Source organism: Folsomia candida, unplaced genomic scaffold (genome assembly GCF_002217175.1).
Source record: "Folsomia candida strain VU population unplaced genomic scaffold, ASM221717v1 Fcan01_Sc002, whole genome shotgun sequence".
NCBI lineage: Eukaryota > Metazoa > Arthropoda > Collembola > Entomobryomorpha > Isotomidae > Folsomia > Folsomia candida.
In genome coordinates this window covers 11,499,112-11,517,190 of record NW_019091194.1, presented here as the reverse complement: position 1 = coordinate 11,517,190, position 18,079 = coordinate 11,499,112, and the positions used below count along the sequence as shown (strand labels likewise).

The window sequence follows — 18,079 nt, the reverse complement described above, 5'->3', positions numbered from 1 at the left end:
AAATAACTTACCTATTAACTTTCCAACCTGCAATATAGATCAGACGCACCAAGCTTATTGTTTCCATTTGTGACTAAATATTCTTTATCGTCATTGTCGTATAATAACAAGAGAACGTAACCAACTTTTTTGTAGGGGATGCCGCGTTTAGATAAGTACTCGTAGCTCAACCGCATGCCTTCAACACACAACTTTGCTTTCAGCGAGCCCGGTGTATAATAGATCCCAGCGTGTATGACCCCAGAATTATGTCCTGACTGATGCTTGGCTATTATATTAAATCAACACATGGAGTAAAAAAAATTGCTTTCACAAGCGTCAAGAAAAAATCATTTATCAAAACCAAACCTCTGTCCGTACATTGATTTGAGCATTTTAAATCCAGCACACGGCTTTAGCATTACAAATTCGACAAACACCCGCAGCAAGTAGTGTTTGTCTATAGTCGAGCCATATACTAAAGGGAGGGCAGCCTGGTGGATACGAATTTGGCCTTGAATAACCCCGGAACGGTTTGTCGTAGCGGGTCAAAATTTTGAACAGACGAGCATGTTATCCTCAGATAGTTGTGTGTAAAATTTCAGCCCTCTACTTTCAAAAATGCCTCCCGTACAGCCCCCAGAAGTTGAGACACTCATTTCAATTTTTTCCAAACTCCGTCTAAAAAATTCGGTCTCCGCAGAAAGAATTTCTTTTTAAGTATCCGAACCCAAAGAAGTCTATTTGACTTATATCAGGGGATTGTATAGGTATTTCACTATTCGAAATGATTTTTATCCCCAATCTAGGTTCAAGGTCATTTGCATAATCTTGGGTCAACTTTATCGTCTGGGAAGACGCTGCGTCACGATAAAAATTACCTTATTTATTTTTTTACCGTGCTATTTAGGAAAATGTTACTCTAAAAGTGGTTTCGAGACACGGTCAGCATATTGCTTTGCAGATTTCTTCACTTTTTGGGGGACTTTGATACGTGGGAGGATACCACGATCGGACATTGCACCCACAACTTAAAACTGTTTACAAAAGTTCTCCTCACGGGAAAACACCAAATTTCGTGAATTTTTTTTCGGCATTTGTCGTGTAGTAAGCTCTTCGAGCTCAATTAGTAACTTGTAGAGAAAATAGTGCTTCGTCAAATGTGACAAATAACTCACTCCTATTCCTCAACAGAAAATTTAAATAAAATTTTTTGTAAGCACGAGCCAGATTTTTTCTGGAACTATTTGAAATGACTATCTCAGCTTCTGGGGGCTGTGGGGCAGGCATTTTTCAAAGTAGAGGGCTGAAATTTTGCACACAACTATCTGAGGATAACATGCTCGTCTGTTCAAAATTTTGACCCGCTACGACAAACCGTTCCGGGGTTATTCAAGGTCAAATTCGTATCCACCAGGCCGCCCTCCCTTTGGTATAATGCCTTTGATGGGTGCAGTACATACTATATTTGAGCCTAAGTTTCGATTTTGCAGCGTCTTCTAGATATACTAAATATATATCGTATACATACACGTAGGCTATATTTGTATGTTCGCATCATACAAATTATTAATCATGATCACTCGCACGCATTTCTTATCGCTACATACGAACGTCGTGTACGATCATTTTTGTCAAATTTAATCCCGCACCTGGGCGAGATCCTATATTCTCATCTTCAGAGTGTGTATTTTGGCATTATCGTTGACCAGCGCTCGTCGAACAGCAGTTCCCCATTTCGCTATAATCCTCTGTCCATGTCTTATCAGAATTGTTTCAGGAGATCTAGATACACTGTTCCCCATGAAATCATCCATGAGACATGAGTTCTACTGATGCTTTAAACCGACACAGGAATCCGTCCAATCCCAGTTCCTATCACGTACTTCACGTCCACTTTTCTGAAAAAAACTTCACAATTCAATATCGAATCTTTATCTAATCTGCTAGCTTACCTCCCCCAGATTCACCCGACCCCGTTGTTGGCATTCTCAACACTTCACTTGTAATTCCATTATCTAACTTTCTCCGTTAAACAATAGAGCAGTTTTTCAAACAAAAAACATGTCCTGTCGTCAGTGAATGGTATTACATTTTTTTTACAGCTGAACAACCCTTTTTCAATGTTTACTTGGTTGATAGCAGACGAGAATAACAAGCACAATAGTTCTGTCAAACTACATGTTGGTATTTTCTTTATAATCGATTGTGAAATTCATTTTCCTGTCTCGTAGATATCTACCAAGCATTGGTTCTAAAATGATTCCCACGACAGTATAAAGTATGGAATGATATATATACAAGTTAATTTATAGCTTTTATTTATCTTGTCGTGTTAATCACATCATGAGAGAAACAACTCAATTTTAAAATAAATCGAAAAATATTTCATCTCTTAATAAATATTTTTGCCAGATTTGACCTGTTTTCCATTATTTATATCGTCTGATCTGCTTTCTCTTAATACCACGGATCTAATACTGTGCCACGGACTTAGGTACATACGTGGATCTACAACTCTTCACTCTCAGTCTCTTGCTGAGATTCATTACATTCCAACGAGGAGTTGGGTGGATGCAATAAGACTACTTTCTCCCCAGCCTGATAGTGGTAATAGGAGTGCAGGCTGATCCATTCTCCATATGAATCAGCCACCAGCACACACACACCACGCGGAGAGTTCAACCTTTAATTCCTTTGCCGGAGTTGGGAAGGGAGGAGGAGGAGGAAAGTAAAACTTGGTGGGTTGTTGGCGGAGAAAGTTCATCCAGTAGTCACTCTCATTTAGTTTAGTTCCTCGTACTCATTCTGGTCCAGTCAGGCCGAAGCTAGTTAATTTTCATTTCCCTTTCCTCGGATTTCACTCAGACTCAGTCCCACTCACTCACTCATTCATAATCTCCCCTAACACTGTTAGCCCAGCTAATTGACTTCCAGCGACCAACCAACTCTAACTAATTTCCTTCATCATCAGTAAAGTTCACCGGATGGATGATACTCGTGCGCTGGCTGCTACATGATACGCACTCGATCCATTCCACGAAATCCTCCTCCCGTCCCATTTCGTTTCACTCCACCCGGTCACCCACCCAACTAAGCTGGACCACGACATGGACGGATGCCGACCACATCACCAGTATCATTTTATTTGCTCTGATATCCTCACACAAACTATTTTGGATTAGTTTAGTTACTCATTTGTATTAGAAAATGGTGCTGCCACAACGATCCCACCTTTCTCTCTCATGCCTCACCAGACCCGCCGGACCGACTTTCTCTCTCTCTCCACGGCATTCCTCTCAGCCCAGCCGCATCCAACGTCTCTTACTTTGAGTCAAGCCAACTTATAATTATAAATTATCTTCAATCATCACCACCTCCACCACCACTGACACAATACTGACTCAACACTATAAATACACAGTCCGCGCTCCATTCTTTCACACTATTGGTCAACTCATCAATAACTTTCTGACAGACCTTTAACTTCCATATGGGCACTCCGCATTCACTGAACACTACACTAAATCCATACAATTTTTACATGTACACATGAGTAGAAAAATCGGACAGCCGCATTGTGTGGCAAGCATTTCTTTTAGTCTCACTTGATCTCCCCTCGTCAAGTAACACGAACGATGCAGTTCCCCAAATGCATAAGCGAGTCACTGCTTCTGCCCTTTTAATCCAATTTATTCTAATTAATCTCTGACATTTAGCATTTAAACACTCATTCATTCTTGTACAATTTGTAATTAATGGCATCCAAATTAAGTAATGAGATCACGATGAGTAGTAATAACGTAAGTAAATATACAGTGCAGCATTCCCGTATCAATCAAGCATATTATTATTTGTAAAAAAACAACGGCAATTTCGGCAGTTTCCATTAATCAAGAAGAAATAATTTTGGAGCATCTCAGAATCGCACTGCAAATACATTCAAAAGACAAGTAGACCGAAATGTATATAATTTTTGAGAGAAAGTGCAATTTTTCTCGACCTGGTACGTGACGTACGTCAGTGGAAATATGCCCCTTGAGTGATTTGACAAAATTTCACCATCCAGTTGCTGGAGGAACCTACATATATGTAACATAAGCATGTATGTAGGAGTACTTTCACTGCTGCTGCGGTGAAATGAATGAAGCCATGAAGCTCTCTGTAAGTGGAGCGAAGCGGTTGCCAGTCAGCAAATTGATGATTTTCATTATTATTATTACTCCACACTATTTCCAGCCCTCCAATAATTACAGGCAATTCAACAAACTAATCGCTCCTTCTTTGGTCTTATTAATACCTATCCGACTGCCCTGGAAGCGTTTCATGAAACGTTTCATGTGGTGACCTGACTGACTGGCTCTCTCCTGGCTTATAATATGTAACCAAAGATAAATGCCAAAACCAAATGAGCTCGGAGCAGAACTAAATCCACTACAATGTCGACCAGGGAAACCGCGCTGCTCGACGACGATGTAATGTGAAAGCCAAACCAGTGCAGCGCTTCACTTTGCTTTCTCTGGATCCTGCCAGAACGGAATAAAATCCTGGTCGGCAGCCATCACTGCACTGCTCATTCCTTGCACGGCTCGAGGTTTTAGTTGGTTGATGACCTCCGGGAGTAAGTAAATGAGCAATAGGAAATAAAATAGCTCGTGTGTCATTTATCTTTTACTGAACCGCCATGTCGGAATGTCCATTTGCGGTGTCTCTCCCTTTCTCTCCTTTCACCTACCATGATTTCATCTGCCCAAAGTATGTAATGCGAGAGGCCTCGATGTACATGTGAGCTCTAAAATAACAATACAGCGAGATTCATCATCGACCGGTGAAGAATTACTTCGTAAAAATTAATGAAAAGGAACAAGTGGAGGAGAAAAACATCATATTCACCAAGTTTTCAGTCAGCCGGCAAGAATTGCGTTAACTAGTTGAGGCATAAGTGCAAAAATAACAAAATGACGTTACATACTAGTAACGCCGCAATTTTGGGAGCAACAAGAAATAATTATATGGGTCACAAGACTTGGGTCCTAAACACACCAAGTATACTTAATGCTCACTGTTTAAGCTTGTCTATATAAATACAATTTTACCCCCGTGATTCTATTTCAATTGTATATCTTTGTGTGCAAGAGGAGATACATAAAAACCTTCATGAGCACATACATGTATGTACATACGTAAAAGGAGCTCAATTCTGCAATAATTTCTTGCTCAGGTACCAGAAGAATCAAAGGGCATAGGTCAAGGCATGCACATGATGGGCAAACACCCCGAGCAATGAAATTATTGCTAAAAAACGTGCAGCTTTTTGCGATTATGGAAGTTTAATTTGCAACCTATGTACGTTTGTTTAATATTTATAAATTACAACAGCTTCTGCAGGGGTTAACTTCATGTATGTACGTAACTCTGTAACAAGAGGCGTTCTTATACATAAATACCTCAGCACATGAAGAGTGGGTTTCATGGAGGGAATGGTGAAATCTATCCAATTCAATCTTTATGTTTTATGTCGACACACGAATGAGGAATTAAAACTGAAGTCCCATAATATTATGCATGTCGACTCCCAAAGCGGAAACCAGGACAGTCTACCTCATAATAAAGCAGTAAACTAGACTCGCTCACTTTCCTCCAGTGCTCGCATTTGAAATACAGTGCACACTCTAAATGCCATGCAGCAACGTTCGTCGTGTAATACCCGGAGCGAGATGGATTGATGTCTCGTATAGCGGCAGTAATAATGCATGCAGTGAGTCTTGGTTAGTGTGCATAATGGAATATTTGTCGTTATACGTTTTGTCCGACTTGGCAAATGAAAGATATAAGATTACACACAATGTATGCATTTAACTTGGTCTCTCATTTCGTAAACTACCAACTAGCTCGAGGGGGATGAATATGAAATGGTGAGCAAAAGTAGACGAGTCCTGGAATTAAAGTTAAGAAAAGCCACAAAACAACAGAACATTCTGCCCGCATTTTGACTTGAACTCCATTTCTCCACCTAGTCTTTACACGTTCGCTACTTGGTTGGTATAAATCTGCTTGGACTTTTATATCATGGATTGTACATTTATTTTAATTTATTAAGCTGCAGAAAGCAACTGCAACTGTTTTGCATTTACATATGTACGTAATATGCGAGAAAATGCTCTGGTCTTGCTCATTTAATATCTCAGGTGGGTCATGCAAACTTTAAATTTGGCTACGCCTACTTCTTACCACCAAGATTAACACAAGACGCAAGACCAGTGCATAATTAAACTTCGGGCGTTCATGTTATTACAACGATAATGAAATTCATTCCAAAAATATACATATTCGCTTTTCGTACTAGACACGACATACTTAATTTCATTTAGTGCGTACTTAGATATTTACATGCATACTTCGGTCCAACCAGCTTTCCCCACATACATAAGTTACATAAATGCATACTTAATTCTACGTCAAGCAAAGTAATGGAGGATGAGTTTCCAATATTTATTCCAGATATCATCATGTGTGCATAAATGGAAATTAAATATCTCTGATCGGGTATTGTTGAAACTAATTAAGGATTAAATTATAAAATCCGATCCGAAATTGATTCCATCATTTCAGGCTTCAAATTTCAGTTTAATTAACAAACATGATACCTTTGTCAGTAGCAAAATTTTAGGAATATGTTGTATGCGGAGTATTTTTCATCGAGACAAGGTAGACGGCGTTAATGTAGATACACAATGCACGTATGCATGTATGTATGTAAGCACAAATAACAGTTGGCTAAAATGGCATGTACGAGGCTTGTATATAAAAATGTATAAAAATATTTATTATGTGGGAAAATTTAAAAATCAGAGATTCTGATTTGGTTCAAACTCATCATTTTCTATTCATGGGAAATGTTGACAAATAATCTAATCCTTAGCAAACTAAATAAATGTGAATAATCATAGATGAAGTTCGTGCTTACTGTGTGAATGATTTAATTGTATCCAATATTTCTTCAATTTATTGGTGATTGACATTTTGTGAACAAATAAATTTTGTATAAATCTTGTACTGTGTAGCAATGAAATTTAAATTCTGAAATTTGTGTATAGAAAATGTAGTGTAGCTCATATTTCACAAAGTCTTATCTTGCTATGGAAGTGAAAAATGGTTTTCTTTGTCTGTATACACCTCTCTACAAGATTGTACCAGCTAATCGTAAGTATTCCTAAGCGAGTGTAGAATATTTTGTAAAATGTTTGGATGGCATTGGTAAGTAAACGGATTCATCGCGTTAATATTCAAACAATCAATAACCCCTTCAAGGGTTAAAAACCCGATTTGCTGAGCCGACAACAAAGACAGTAATCTGAATCTGTCCTCAGGGGCCAAACAATTCCAATCAATTCATATTATATTTAAACCATAATAGCAATATAATGGATTCCAAATCATAACATCAACTATATACTTTACTTTCTAGGCAAGCCTGTCCAAGCAATAAAATATGAGACAGGTGAACAGGTGAACAGCATGCTTACATTACTTTATAACCCCTTTCATCTTGTCTTATCTTTTAAAATCCCTCCACCCTCCACTTTTTACAGGCTTTATAATTTAATTTAATGCTCTAATAATGCATGTCCATAGTCTCGCTACGTCTCTCTGCATACATACCTTTTCATAAACTGAAACCATTTGAGGCTGATGTGATCAACACAAAGCATGCATTAATTCAGTCAAATGGCCAAATAAGCAGCACGGTACGAAATATGGGTTCGTTCTTTCAAGCGTGTCTACAATGAGTGGTAAAAAGTAAACGTTTAGACTTATTACTTTTCAATGTGAAGAAGAAATGGCAGGTAAAGAGAATCAAAAATTAAATTAAATTATGAGACTCCTGGGATATTACTCTAAAACAATATACACGCTGTAAAAGGAGATAGGCGGTTCAGATTTATTCGTGAAATTTATCAGGTGAAACAACAGCGAGTGGATGAGATCATCAAGTAAACGTATAGAGACAGGTGAATATTAAAATAATTCAATAAATGGCGCACAATTTCCCTCGTAATTTATCAAAACGCAATTAACTTTGGAACAAAACAAGAGTTTACTGATTTAAATAATTTGCAAACTTCCATTTCAGGTGAATATGCACATATACACACAAAACTTATTTACACGTTTGTTATCGGCTACCACTATCCAATAGAAATATTTCTGAGTATCATTTTGCCTATGTACGTACGAATTTATGAATTTGGACCAACTGTAATTTGCAATGTTGAGATAAACAAAGCATTTACAACTTTGGTAACTTTTCCATGCAGCTAAATATTTCTAGGCATGTATGTAGTTACAGATTCGTTTTATTTCAACTTCGCAAACGAAAAGGCATAAGCCACGTCGTTGTCTGGCTCAATTTATTTTGCTCAAAATTTCAAAGCGGACTCGGACAAAGTTGCTAATCTAGTCTGGTAATTCATTTAATTTTTCACTCTTGACTCATGCCAGCAATGTGCTGTCCAGAGCAAATTAAATGCTCGGTATTAAACAACGCATCGTGCTACAAACATATAAATAGGTGGTATACTTGTATAGAAAGCATTAGCTTCGTCTCTTATATGCAAACGAATTAGTTGAAGCTGAAACTAGTCCAACAAGCATAATTCAATTTCGAATTTAATTTAGTGTCATTATCTACGAGCAATATATCATTTCCTAGTTGAGCATGATTTAAATCTAAATCACTTTAATTTCGGCTACAAAATGTGAGACATGGAACAAAAATTGTACCAGACTACAACATGGTCTGCATGTACACACTAATACTCCCCCAATTATCTCATCAAAACTGCGTAGTTATTTACCCTGCTATATACTTACTAATCCTAAGTATGCATGCACATCCATAGTCATCCCAGAAGTAAGAATGGAATTTCGGTTAGATTTATATTGAATCCATGAATTGGCACTTTACTTCCCTTGAAAGGTATGCCACCCTTCCGAGATGATATTGATCTTTGCCCACAAAGTATAAATCATGCAAAGACACTTAGTCTCATCAGCTCATGTACCGTCCTCACGAATATAAATCTCTACACACGGGGCTGGTTGGTTGATGTGAGAAATAGGGATTATTCATGTAATAGGCAGGCATGAAGGTATTTTGATGCAGGGGAGACTGCCTGTTTATTCATCGTCGTCGCCGTGTTGTTAACAAGTCCAGATCACGTCAAGAGATTTAAAAATATCATGGATCGAGTCGAAGCAGAATTGGATTCACTCATTCAGTCCGTAATATCACGCAGTTAGTCCCACTAAAGGGATGCATGATAAGAGGGTTTCTCCAACCAAGTCAAGATTTGGTTGGAGATATTTGAGAAGGAGAGCAAGTCATGACCTGAAAATCGTGAAGCGGACGCCATCCACCTCTCCACGGGGCAAAATCCTCTCTGAAACTCTGGTGGAACGCTCGTCGCTGGCAACGAAGCCGTATGAGAAAGTTCATTGAAATTTGTCGCCGGCATTTCTCTCGTGCCTTAAAATCGATATCACCGTTCTCTCATATCCCCCCTTTCCCGTATGTACGCGTAGAATAGCATGCACGCCAACTAACTTGTTCACTGTTGCTTCCTCCTGCACTCCACACAACCAAGTGCTTAATTTCTCAATGTAACGATATGGGATTCAGCATTTTATGCCGGTCCCTATTTTTGGGTATTGAATATTTTTCTACATCGTTAGGACTAGAGAGACAAATCTCCAGGCTTGGATAAATCAATATACATTGACAGAATCTTGGGGTTTGATTTCGCCAAAAACTCAAATACGAACTGTCATAATTTATTCATAATTTATAAAACTTAAAAGTGGAGCTTACCAAGTAGAGATTCTTTCTCTAACAGAGCCATTTTTAGGTTTGGATAGGTTCCACTTAAAGCCATGGCTGTAGCACATCCGACGATCCCACCTCCCACAATGACAAAGTCGTAGCTGTCTCCATTCCTGCATGCAAGAATACATTGGATAAAACATTACGCAAATGCATGTCGCATGTCATCAAGTCTGCTTGTCATCGGAGCTTGTTAATGTCCCGAACTCAAATTGTATCATCTGATTCTATTCCAGTTGATTAAACGACGAATAACTAAGGCTTTGTCCTTTTAGTGGTGCCATTAGTCCATCTTTCTTTCAGTTCTTTCCGTGTCCCAAAATGTATTGTAAATAATCCTTGTAAAATAACCAGCAAAATTCTAAATGTCACGCGTCATTTGCTTTTACCATTGTTATGGACTTTCAGATATGCGCATGTATGCATGCTTGGATGGAATCAGGTAGGTTAAAGAAAATTTTATTAAGTTTCTTTTAAGTTTCAAATTACATTTTCATTTGACTGATTTAATATTCCTCGAAGGAAGCCTTGTCAAAATTGTGGAGCTATGTTCCGTGAAATCCATGAGAAGTTTACCACCATAGCGAAAGAAATCAGGATCGATTTCCTTCTCTCGGAATAAAGTGAATTGCAATTTCATTTTCCTGTTCTCATCCAGAATGTGGGGAAGACTTGTGGAGTTGAGTGGAGTGCAGTGAGGCAGTAATCGTAGTAGTCGTGGGCGAAAATGTGAAGGTACACAAGAGAAGACAGCTCTCCGAGAGGGCCAACATAATAACTTCACAACTACGTGTGTGTATGTTTTATTATACTTGCATTACATCGAATGTGAGAAGAAGAGAAAATGAAAACTGTCATCCACAAGAAAAAGTAGTGAAAAATATATGAAATATGAAATGAATGATGATCATTGAAATGACAATGAAAAAAATGTAGTTATTTAAATATGCTACCCAAGGGCCGGCCTCTTTTCACAGGTGGCAGATTTGCGTCTTTGCGTGCTTTGGCAGCATCTCTCAGTTGGGCTCCCGTAGAAAGGGTACTCCTGTCCGGCTTCGTCTGGCCACCTCTTTTCAGAGGTGGTAAGCCAGCGTCTTTGCTTGCAATGGCAGCATCCCTACGTTTGGTATCATCCGACACCTTCTCTCTGTCTGGTTTCCTTTGACCACCCCTCTTCCGAGGTGGTTGACCAGCGGCTATGCGCGCTTTGGCAGCATCCCTACGCTTGGTTACTTCCGACACCTTCTCTCTGTCTGGTTTCCTCTGGGACCGACTAATATTTTGACCTCGTTTCAGGGGTGGTAGACCAGCGTCTTTGCGCACTTTGGCATTTTTCCGTTGTGTGGCTCTCACTTGAGACGCAGGTGTTGGTAACGGGCGCACATGCCGACTCCTATCCGTGGCCATGTCAACCAAACCAGGTATATCAATACATGGACAGGGTGGGCCATGAGAAGTGACATCATTGCCCCTGCCACAGTGAATACAGCATATTTTCCCGACCGACCAATTACTGCAATGTGGCTTTGGAGTCACATCTTGAGCAAGGCCTATGGTTACTACTAAGTAGTTAGGATGATCTGACGAGATGGGAGGAGTATTTACCAGATCAACTCTGGATAGTAGACTAGGTGACGAGCGGACCATGGCATAATCGAGCATATTATTGGAAGCACCTGAAGGCCCAAGATGAGTCCAGGGATGCGTTTTGTTCCCATTGCGGTTCGTTGTGCCTAATTGAAGATATGACTCTATCCGCATGCCAATATTCGAGAAGGATCTCTGCATTTGTCCCAACATAGGGTCAGAAATGCTGATATTGGTATCACCAACAGCCACCCAAACTGTTGTTGCATTGTTTGGTCCAAACTGGGCATAATGATCCACAGTAGCGTTCATCTGCAAGACTTTGTTGGCTCCAGCCTGTGATCCAGGTCCATGTACGCCTGACCTATAATGTAAGCCAACAAGGTGACAAGTATGCACGCCGCTTGTTAGAGTGGCTGCTATTTGCCGGTGATCGTCCTGTCCCAAGGGCCCGATGTGGACGTTTTGTGGCCCACCGCAACCTAGTGTTGGGTGGACAAGAATGGCCACCCCATTTTGACCTCTACCTCTGGGGCCACAATTGCAAGGGACATGACGGAAATGCCAGTTGCTAAATGCATTTTGTAGCATTCGAACTGAAGATGTTGGGCTGAGGTGAGTCTCGGTCAACACAAGAACATTGAAATTAGTATATGCCTGTATCCCACCAAGCTGGATAATCTTCGTGGCAGTCAAACCTTGAAGGTTAAAATGAACAATTTTAAAAATAAAATTGGGCGTCATGTTTGATTTTCGGGACACAAAGCCCTATCCGCACAAAGCAGATTTATTTCCGCACTAAGCAGACTTTATTCCTTTCCGCACAAAGCAGAAATTATTTAATGACCGCACAAAGCAGTACCAAACAACTACCAATAACCTAAATAAATACAACTAACTAAAATCTAAACTAAACAAACTCTCCACGAAGGAAGACAGCAAAAAACGGAAGATGATTAATTTGGATTCCTGTAAGAAGATCCAACAGATTTCATTTCATTAACATAATCACTCTGCTAACCTAGTTTTTAACCATTTAATGTCATTAAATTAATGAATTATGAAATTTACCTCGATCCTTGCAACCATCGACGACCATCAACGAAGAGGAAGACACGACGAGAAAAAGAAGAATCCAAAGTTTGTGGGGTTCTTTAGATGAAAATCTACACATTCAACCAAAACCTGTGACAAAATCTTTGCTAACCTAGCTTTATTTCAATTCGACGAGAACAAATTAAAACAATACGACTTACCTTGTACAACGTTTGATGAGATGATTAGGAGGGGTTGACGACGACCACGATTTCTATGATGTTTCTGTACAAAATATACGAGTAATTATTATTATTTATTGATGGCTTACCAAATAGTTAATTGATATTAAATTACAAATTTCCAGGAGTTGTGTTTAGGAGGAAATGAGGAAACGTCTGCACTGCATTGGTGGTCAGAAAAAGTGAGCGAGCGAGCGAGTGTGCAGCAGTGGTGGTGGCAAAACGTTCCTCACTGCTGCACACTCGCTCGCTCGCTCACTTTTTCTGACCACCAATGCAGTGCAGACGTTTCCTCATTTCCTCCTAAACACAACTCCTGGAAATTTGTAATTTAATATCAATTAACTATTTGGTAAGCCATCAATAAATAATAATAATTACTCGTATATTTTGTACAGAAACATCATAGAAATCGTGGTCGTCGTCAACCCCTCCTAATCATCTCATCAAACGTTGTACAAGGTAAGTCGTATTGTTTTAATTTGTTCTCGTCGAATTGAAATAAAGCTAGGTTAGCAAAGATTTTGTCACAGGTTTTGGTTGAATGTGTAGATTTTCATCTAAAGAACCCCACAAACTTTGGATTCTTCTTTTTCTCGTTACTGGAGGTTCCTCTAAGGTGAAGCTTTTTAATTTTAATTTTTATATAAATTGATCAACATAAAGCTAGGTTAGCAAAAGGGTTAAAACTAGCTCACTTTTTTGTTAATTTTCAGATGGATGACTATATAGAACTAAGCTTCAAGGGACAAGCCGGTGGTCTTCGTCGTGCGATCCTTGGCGATGGTGGTGGTCGAGGTGGATCATTTAGAGGTGGTCGAGGTCGTGGATTTGGTGCGGATCGAGGTGGTGGCAGATTCAGGGGACGCGGAGGATTCGGTGGCCGTGGTCGAGGAGGTTTCCCCGGAGGTCGTGGTGGCGTCACCAGGAAAGGTAGAATTTTTTGTATGACGAATGATTTATGAATTTATTTATTCCTTGATTGTTTATTTTACTATGGGTAAATTGTGTTTTATTTGATTGCAGCTAAGCAAAAATGCGCACTTTGTAAAGAGCGAGGTCATCTTGCAGCGTGAGCCAAAAATTCTACGCCAGAATTACAATCAATTGGTTTAGTTGGTTTCTAAATTTTAACTTTGATGTTCAGGAATTGTCCATACTCTGAAGAAGACGCCAAGAAGAAAAAAGTCGCTGCTTTGCAAAAGCACGTCGAGATGGCTGTCGCGGCTGCCAAAGCTGCTGCTGATGCCACTGCTACTTCTTCGTCTTCTTCTACTACTTCTTCTACTACTTACCAGGTGGCCCATTTGCGGGTTGGACCTCCACAATCTGTGATGCCATCTCCATCCCTTGTTGATGCTGATGAAAATATGATAGATTAAGTAGTTACTTCGAATATAATCAATTCCATTGTTATTTGACCTGCTAATACCATATGTAATTCTCGTATTGTATTTAAAACGTCTTGCTTTTGTATAACAATTCCTAGACCATTTTTTTCAGTCATTTTAAAAATAAGAAAAAATTTGCGTGGAGCTTCGCCCCATGTTAGAATTTTCCTAATTTCTTTAAGAATTAAGAAACAAATCCTTTACCATTTTTTTATATAGTAAATCAAGGGTGACAACTTTGGCATATTTGATAAGTAAAAGTTTGACTAATGGTCTCCACCACCATGAACTTCGAAGGACTCGGGCTTACTTGCCTTCTCTTTGCCGGCACGTCTTCACGTCAGTCAGGCCAAGATCTGGGATAATGCTGCGCTATGTTACGGATTCCCATTCTGGAAATCCAATATTTTTCGTACTTACAAAAAGTAGCCGGGTCATCCGGACTTGCACTTTTTATTCAATTCTGCCATGTAAATGCAACTAATATACGAGAAAAAATTATTATTCAAATTAAAGTTCTGAATTAAATAAAGTCGAGACTAAAATGACCTCTAAATTTTTTATTAAGAACAAATTCTAAAATAAATGTATGTGCCCTTTTTAAGAGACCAAGTCGTATTAATTCACTATTTCATCGCAATTATTTTCCGCCTGTTGCAAAATTTTAATGAAATAACTATACTTGCTGGATGAGCCACAATAATTAATGCTCAAGTCAATATAAATAGAACATGGATTATGTACGTATATAAACATACATATACATTTATATCGACTATAAATACCCGGTTCTAACCATTCTTGCTATCCGACAAAATTAAACTGGGCACGAAAAATGTAATAAATGGTAATGAAAGCTTTGCTCAAAGGACCTGCTGTGCTTTGTGACTATCTTCTTTCTTGCTTGGAGAGCGGAAACAGAACATATCTTCGGATTATGAAGCAATGGTGATACACGAGAAAAATAATAATATTGATCCGATTCCTTCCATGATATCATGCAGTGTGGGTAGTACATACTTTATAGTAAAAGAAGAAGTACATAGCGCAACAATTCTATCGCGTTTCTTAAATCGACTGTCGACAGAGCTAAAGCTTTGGTGGTTCCAAGACTCTCGAGACAAGACAAGATTGACTGGCCGAGAAGAAGAAGAAGGAAACTCTGCTCGGAAGAAAGAAACATGGATCTGCAATTTGGAACGAGCTGACTCGCCTCTCTGCTGAGCACCAAATTATTACATTACATTACCCAAGGAAAATGTACATCATTAGCGTTGCGTAGCATATATGTAATGATGGTAATGGTGTATGTTGAATGTTAATGCCATGGTTTGAATATGATCGAGAGGATATCATTCAAAATGTGTGCTGTATTTCCGTTCTTATAGCTTCAAATCACGATTTTCACGTGGTGGCCGATCGAAAACTCGAACGAAGCGATTTATTTCAAAAGCAATGGTTGCTGCAGCATTTCCAGAGACGTTCTTTCTGGTTAGGTCAAAAAATGAGCAATCCAATTTATGTACATGTGAGATATTGTCGCATCAAGGGAATTTCGATTCTCAAGTTGAAATGTGTATCTCTTCTAATCAATATGCAATATAAAACCGTGCAAAATCTGGACCTAAGGTACAATTGTTTGGTTTATCCCTATTCAGAAAAATTAATTATTGTTTAAGAATATTAAAAGCACATTACAAGGAAAATTAAACGTGTACAGTAAGTTGGGGTATACACCTGACTACCATTTATGTGTACAAATTTTGTAACTTCAGCCCCCTGCTTTCGTGCAGGCGTGTTTTTTGTACTCGTCTTCAGAGATATTAGTTTTCTATACGAAGGGTTCTTGTGTTTCTTCTTCAAGGTAAAAAATGGAATTCCAGAGATGGTGGCAGTTGGGTATCTTATTGCTCCAACAAAAAAAACAATCCAGTACAGACATTGTTATTGTTATACATATAGTCAATACATAGCTGCGAGTATAAATCCAGTACTTATCTCTTTCAACGTATTTATGTAGTACATGCATATATCACTCTACATATCTACAAGTCATACATACATACTGTGGCATTCCTTGTCTATGAATCCAAGATGATGACAAGGAGGGAACTTGACCGAAAATGTGTGTACATATGTATGAGCGCCCAAACCTACCAAACAAGGCACCAAATTACCAAACAAATAACTAATAAGGTACATAAAATACGCAATAACAAAAGCTCCCAGCCCCACCAGATCTGATGAAATTACTATTCATCTAGACCAACAAGAAGGCTTCACTTCACAGTAAATTTTGAATATGCTAATACATTTTCTCAACATGCATTCCAGTGCTATGTGAGTGCACTTTGCCTAAGGGATCAGTAATTTACTACTACTTGCTCAAGGACGGATAGATGGATGGACACCTTGTAGTACCCAGTTTTCAAACGATCGGCACATCATGATAATAATTTAGGTTTACATTAAATTCATTTTTACGTCTTAAATTTGAGAGAGCGTCGGAGGCAGGCACATTTGACACAAATCAATTGAGATTCTGAATCACTAGCGATACTATCGAATGGTTTAAGATCTCTTTTAATTTTCCGAAATACGAATTTAATTTCCCTAATCTCCCTGATATCAGGTTCATAAAGGGTGAAGTAAATCGCACGTAAATAGTAAGAGACAGAAAGAAGATAAGCATCCAAAATTTTGAATTCATTAATTCCACATCACCTTTTGTCGTGGACAGGTTTGCATATGCAGCTCAGATCTTACCCTTGGTTTTAAATTAAGGATAAGGTTGTAACAAGGGGAGGAGTTTTTGAGCCGAGTGCATATTACAGCGTGTAGTTGTTATCTCTCGATACATAGTTTGTACGTGTCAGAAGACTTTTAAATCGAGAATCTTGATTGAGATTAAAGGACGTTGAATTTGTAAGAGTTTATAGTAAATTAAACCGTAATAAGATAACAAGTCATATTTTTCTTCACATAAATGTAATATCATTTGCATATAAAACCTATTAATGATTTAAACGTTGATACATACTAATCATGAAATGTAGCATGCATAGAAAAAATATTAAAAATTTTGCATACTTTGGTTCGGTGCTCAAGGCTTCCGGGTTAAACTCTCGACTGGTTTTTACTTCAAACTTGGGAGATGACGTCGTACTTAAGAATTTGACTGAACACGCAGAATTAAGGGTTTGGAGGAAAGCTCTGCTTTCACCTAAATGTTTCCACATGTACGTCATGATTCCCTGTGATTTTCAGCATATAATTAATATTAGTTGATATGATTGATGAGATATATTTAGTTTTAATCACGTAAATAACAAAACTTTGTATTTATTTCGCTTACTTATAATATTAGTTGCAGCAACGGCACATGAAATTGGTCACTTGAAAATATTTGACAACAGCTGGTGGCGTAGATGAAAATGCACTAACTTCGTTTTGCATTATGTTACTTAATATGTATGTAAACTATAGTTGCTTGGTTTATTTATTTTCATAATGAAACCTGTTCTGTCTGCTTTATCAATGTCATCAAACGTAATGCAGTTATAACTCTAACATTTGTTCAGTTATATGGCTTTAGAGCAATCAAGTACTGATTAACGCAACACTACTATTAGATGTTATTATGTGTGACATGTAATATCACGATAATACAAACCAACACCACATTAAATTAATTCAGGAGAACATTCTTAAATCACATGCAAACAGATACCGGATTTATTCCCGGTTTTCGCAGCAATTTTATCGACCGGTTCATAGCTCACTCTTTTGAGCAATTCAAGAACCTCGAGTTGGAACGATTCATCCACGGATGGAGAATGCATTCCATGTTCTTTGTCTTCTCTAAAGTGAAGTAGCAAATATTATTTCTTAACTCATTTTAAAATCATATAAATTAGATGGGACTAACCCGGGTCTTTCATGTACATTTACTACTAATGTAT

General features: G+C 38.4%; 1 protein-coding gene across 5 annotated transcripts in view; it reads right to left on the bottom strand.

Moving 5' to 3' along the window:
* LOC110842667 (L-2-hydroxyglutarate dehydrogenase, mitochondrial) overlaps nucleotides 1–17,765 on the bottom strand; it is a 36,680-nt gene extending 18,915 nt beyond the window's left edge. Inside the window, exons 1-5 of one of the 5 annotated variants that reach the window (XM_022088449.2) lie at nucleotides 17,473–17,765; nucleotides 17,208–17,371; nucleotides 9,851–9,975; nucleotides 126–268; nucleotides 12–27 (exon numbers count right to left, since the gene is read on the bottom strand). In XM_022088449.2, coding sequence (XP_021944141.1) covers nucleotides 12–27; nucleotides 126–268; nucleotides 9,851–9,975; nucleotides 17,208–17,365 — 442 coding nt within the window. In that variant the 5' untranslated portion in view covers nucleotides 17,366–17,371; nucleotides 17,473–17,765. Of the gene's footprint in view, nucleotides 1–11; nucleotides 28–125; nucleotides 269–9,850; nucleotides 9,976–10,153; nucleotides 12,419–12,520; nucleotides 12,657–14,021; nucleotides 14,086–17,207; nucleotides 17,372–17,472 lie in introns of those variants that run through there. The other 4 variants (XM_035848658.1, XM_022088450.2, XM_035848656.1 and 1 more) reach the window with 4 other exon arrangements.
* Between the last annotated feature and the right edge of the window lie 314 nt (nucleotides 17,766–18,079).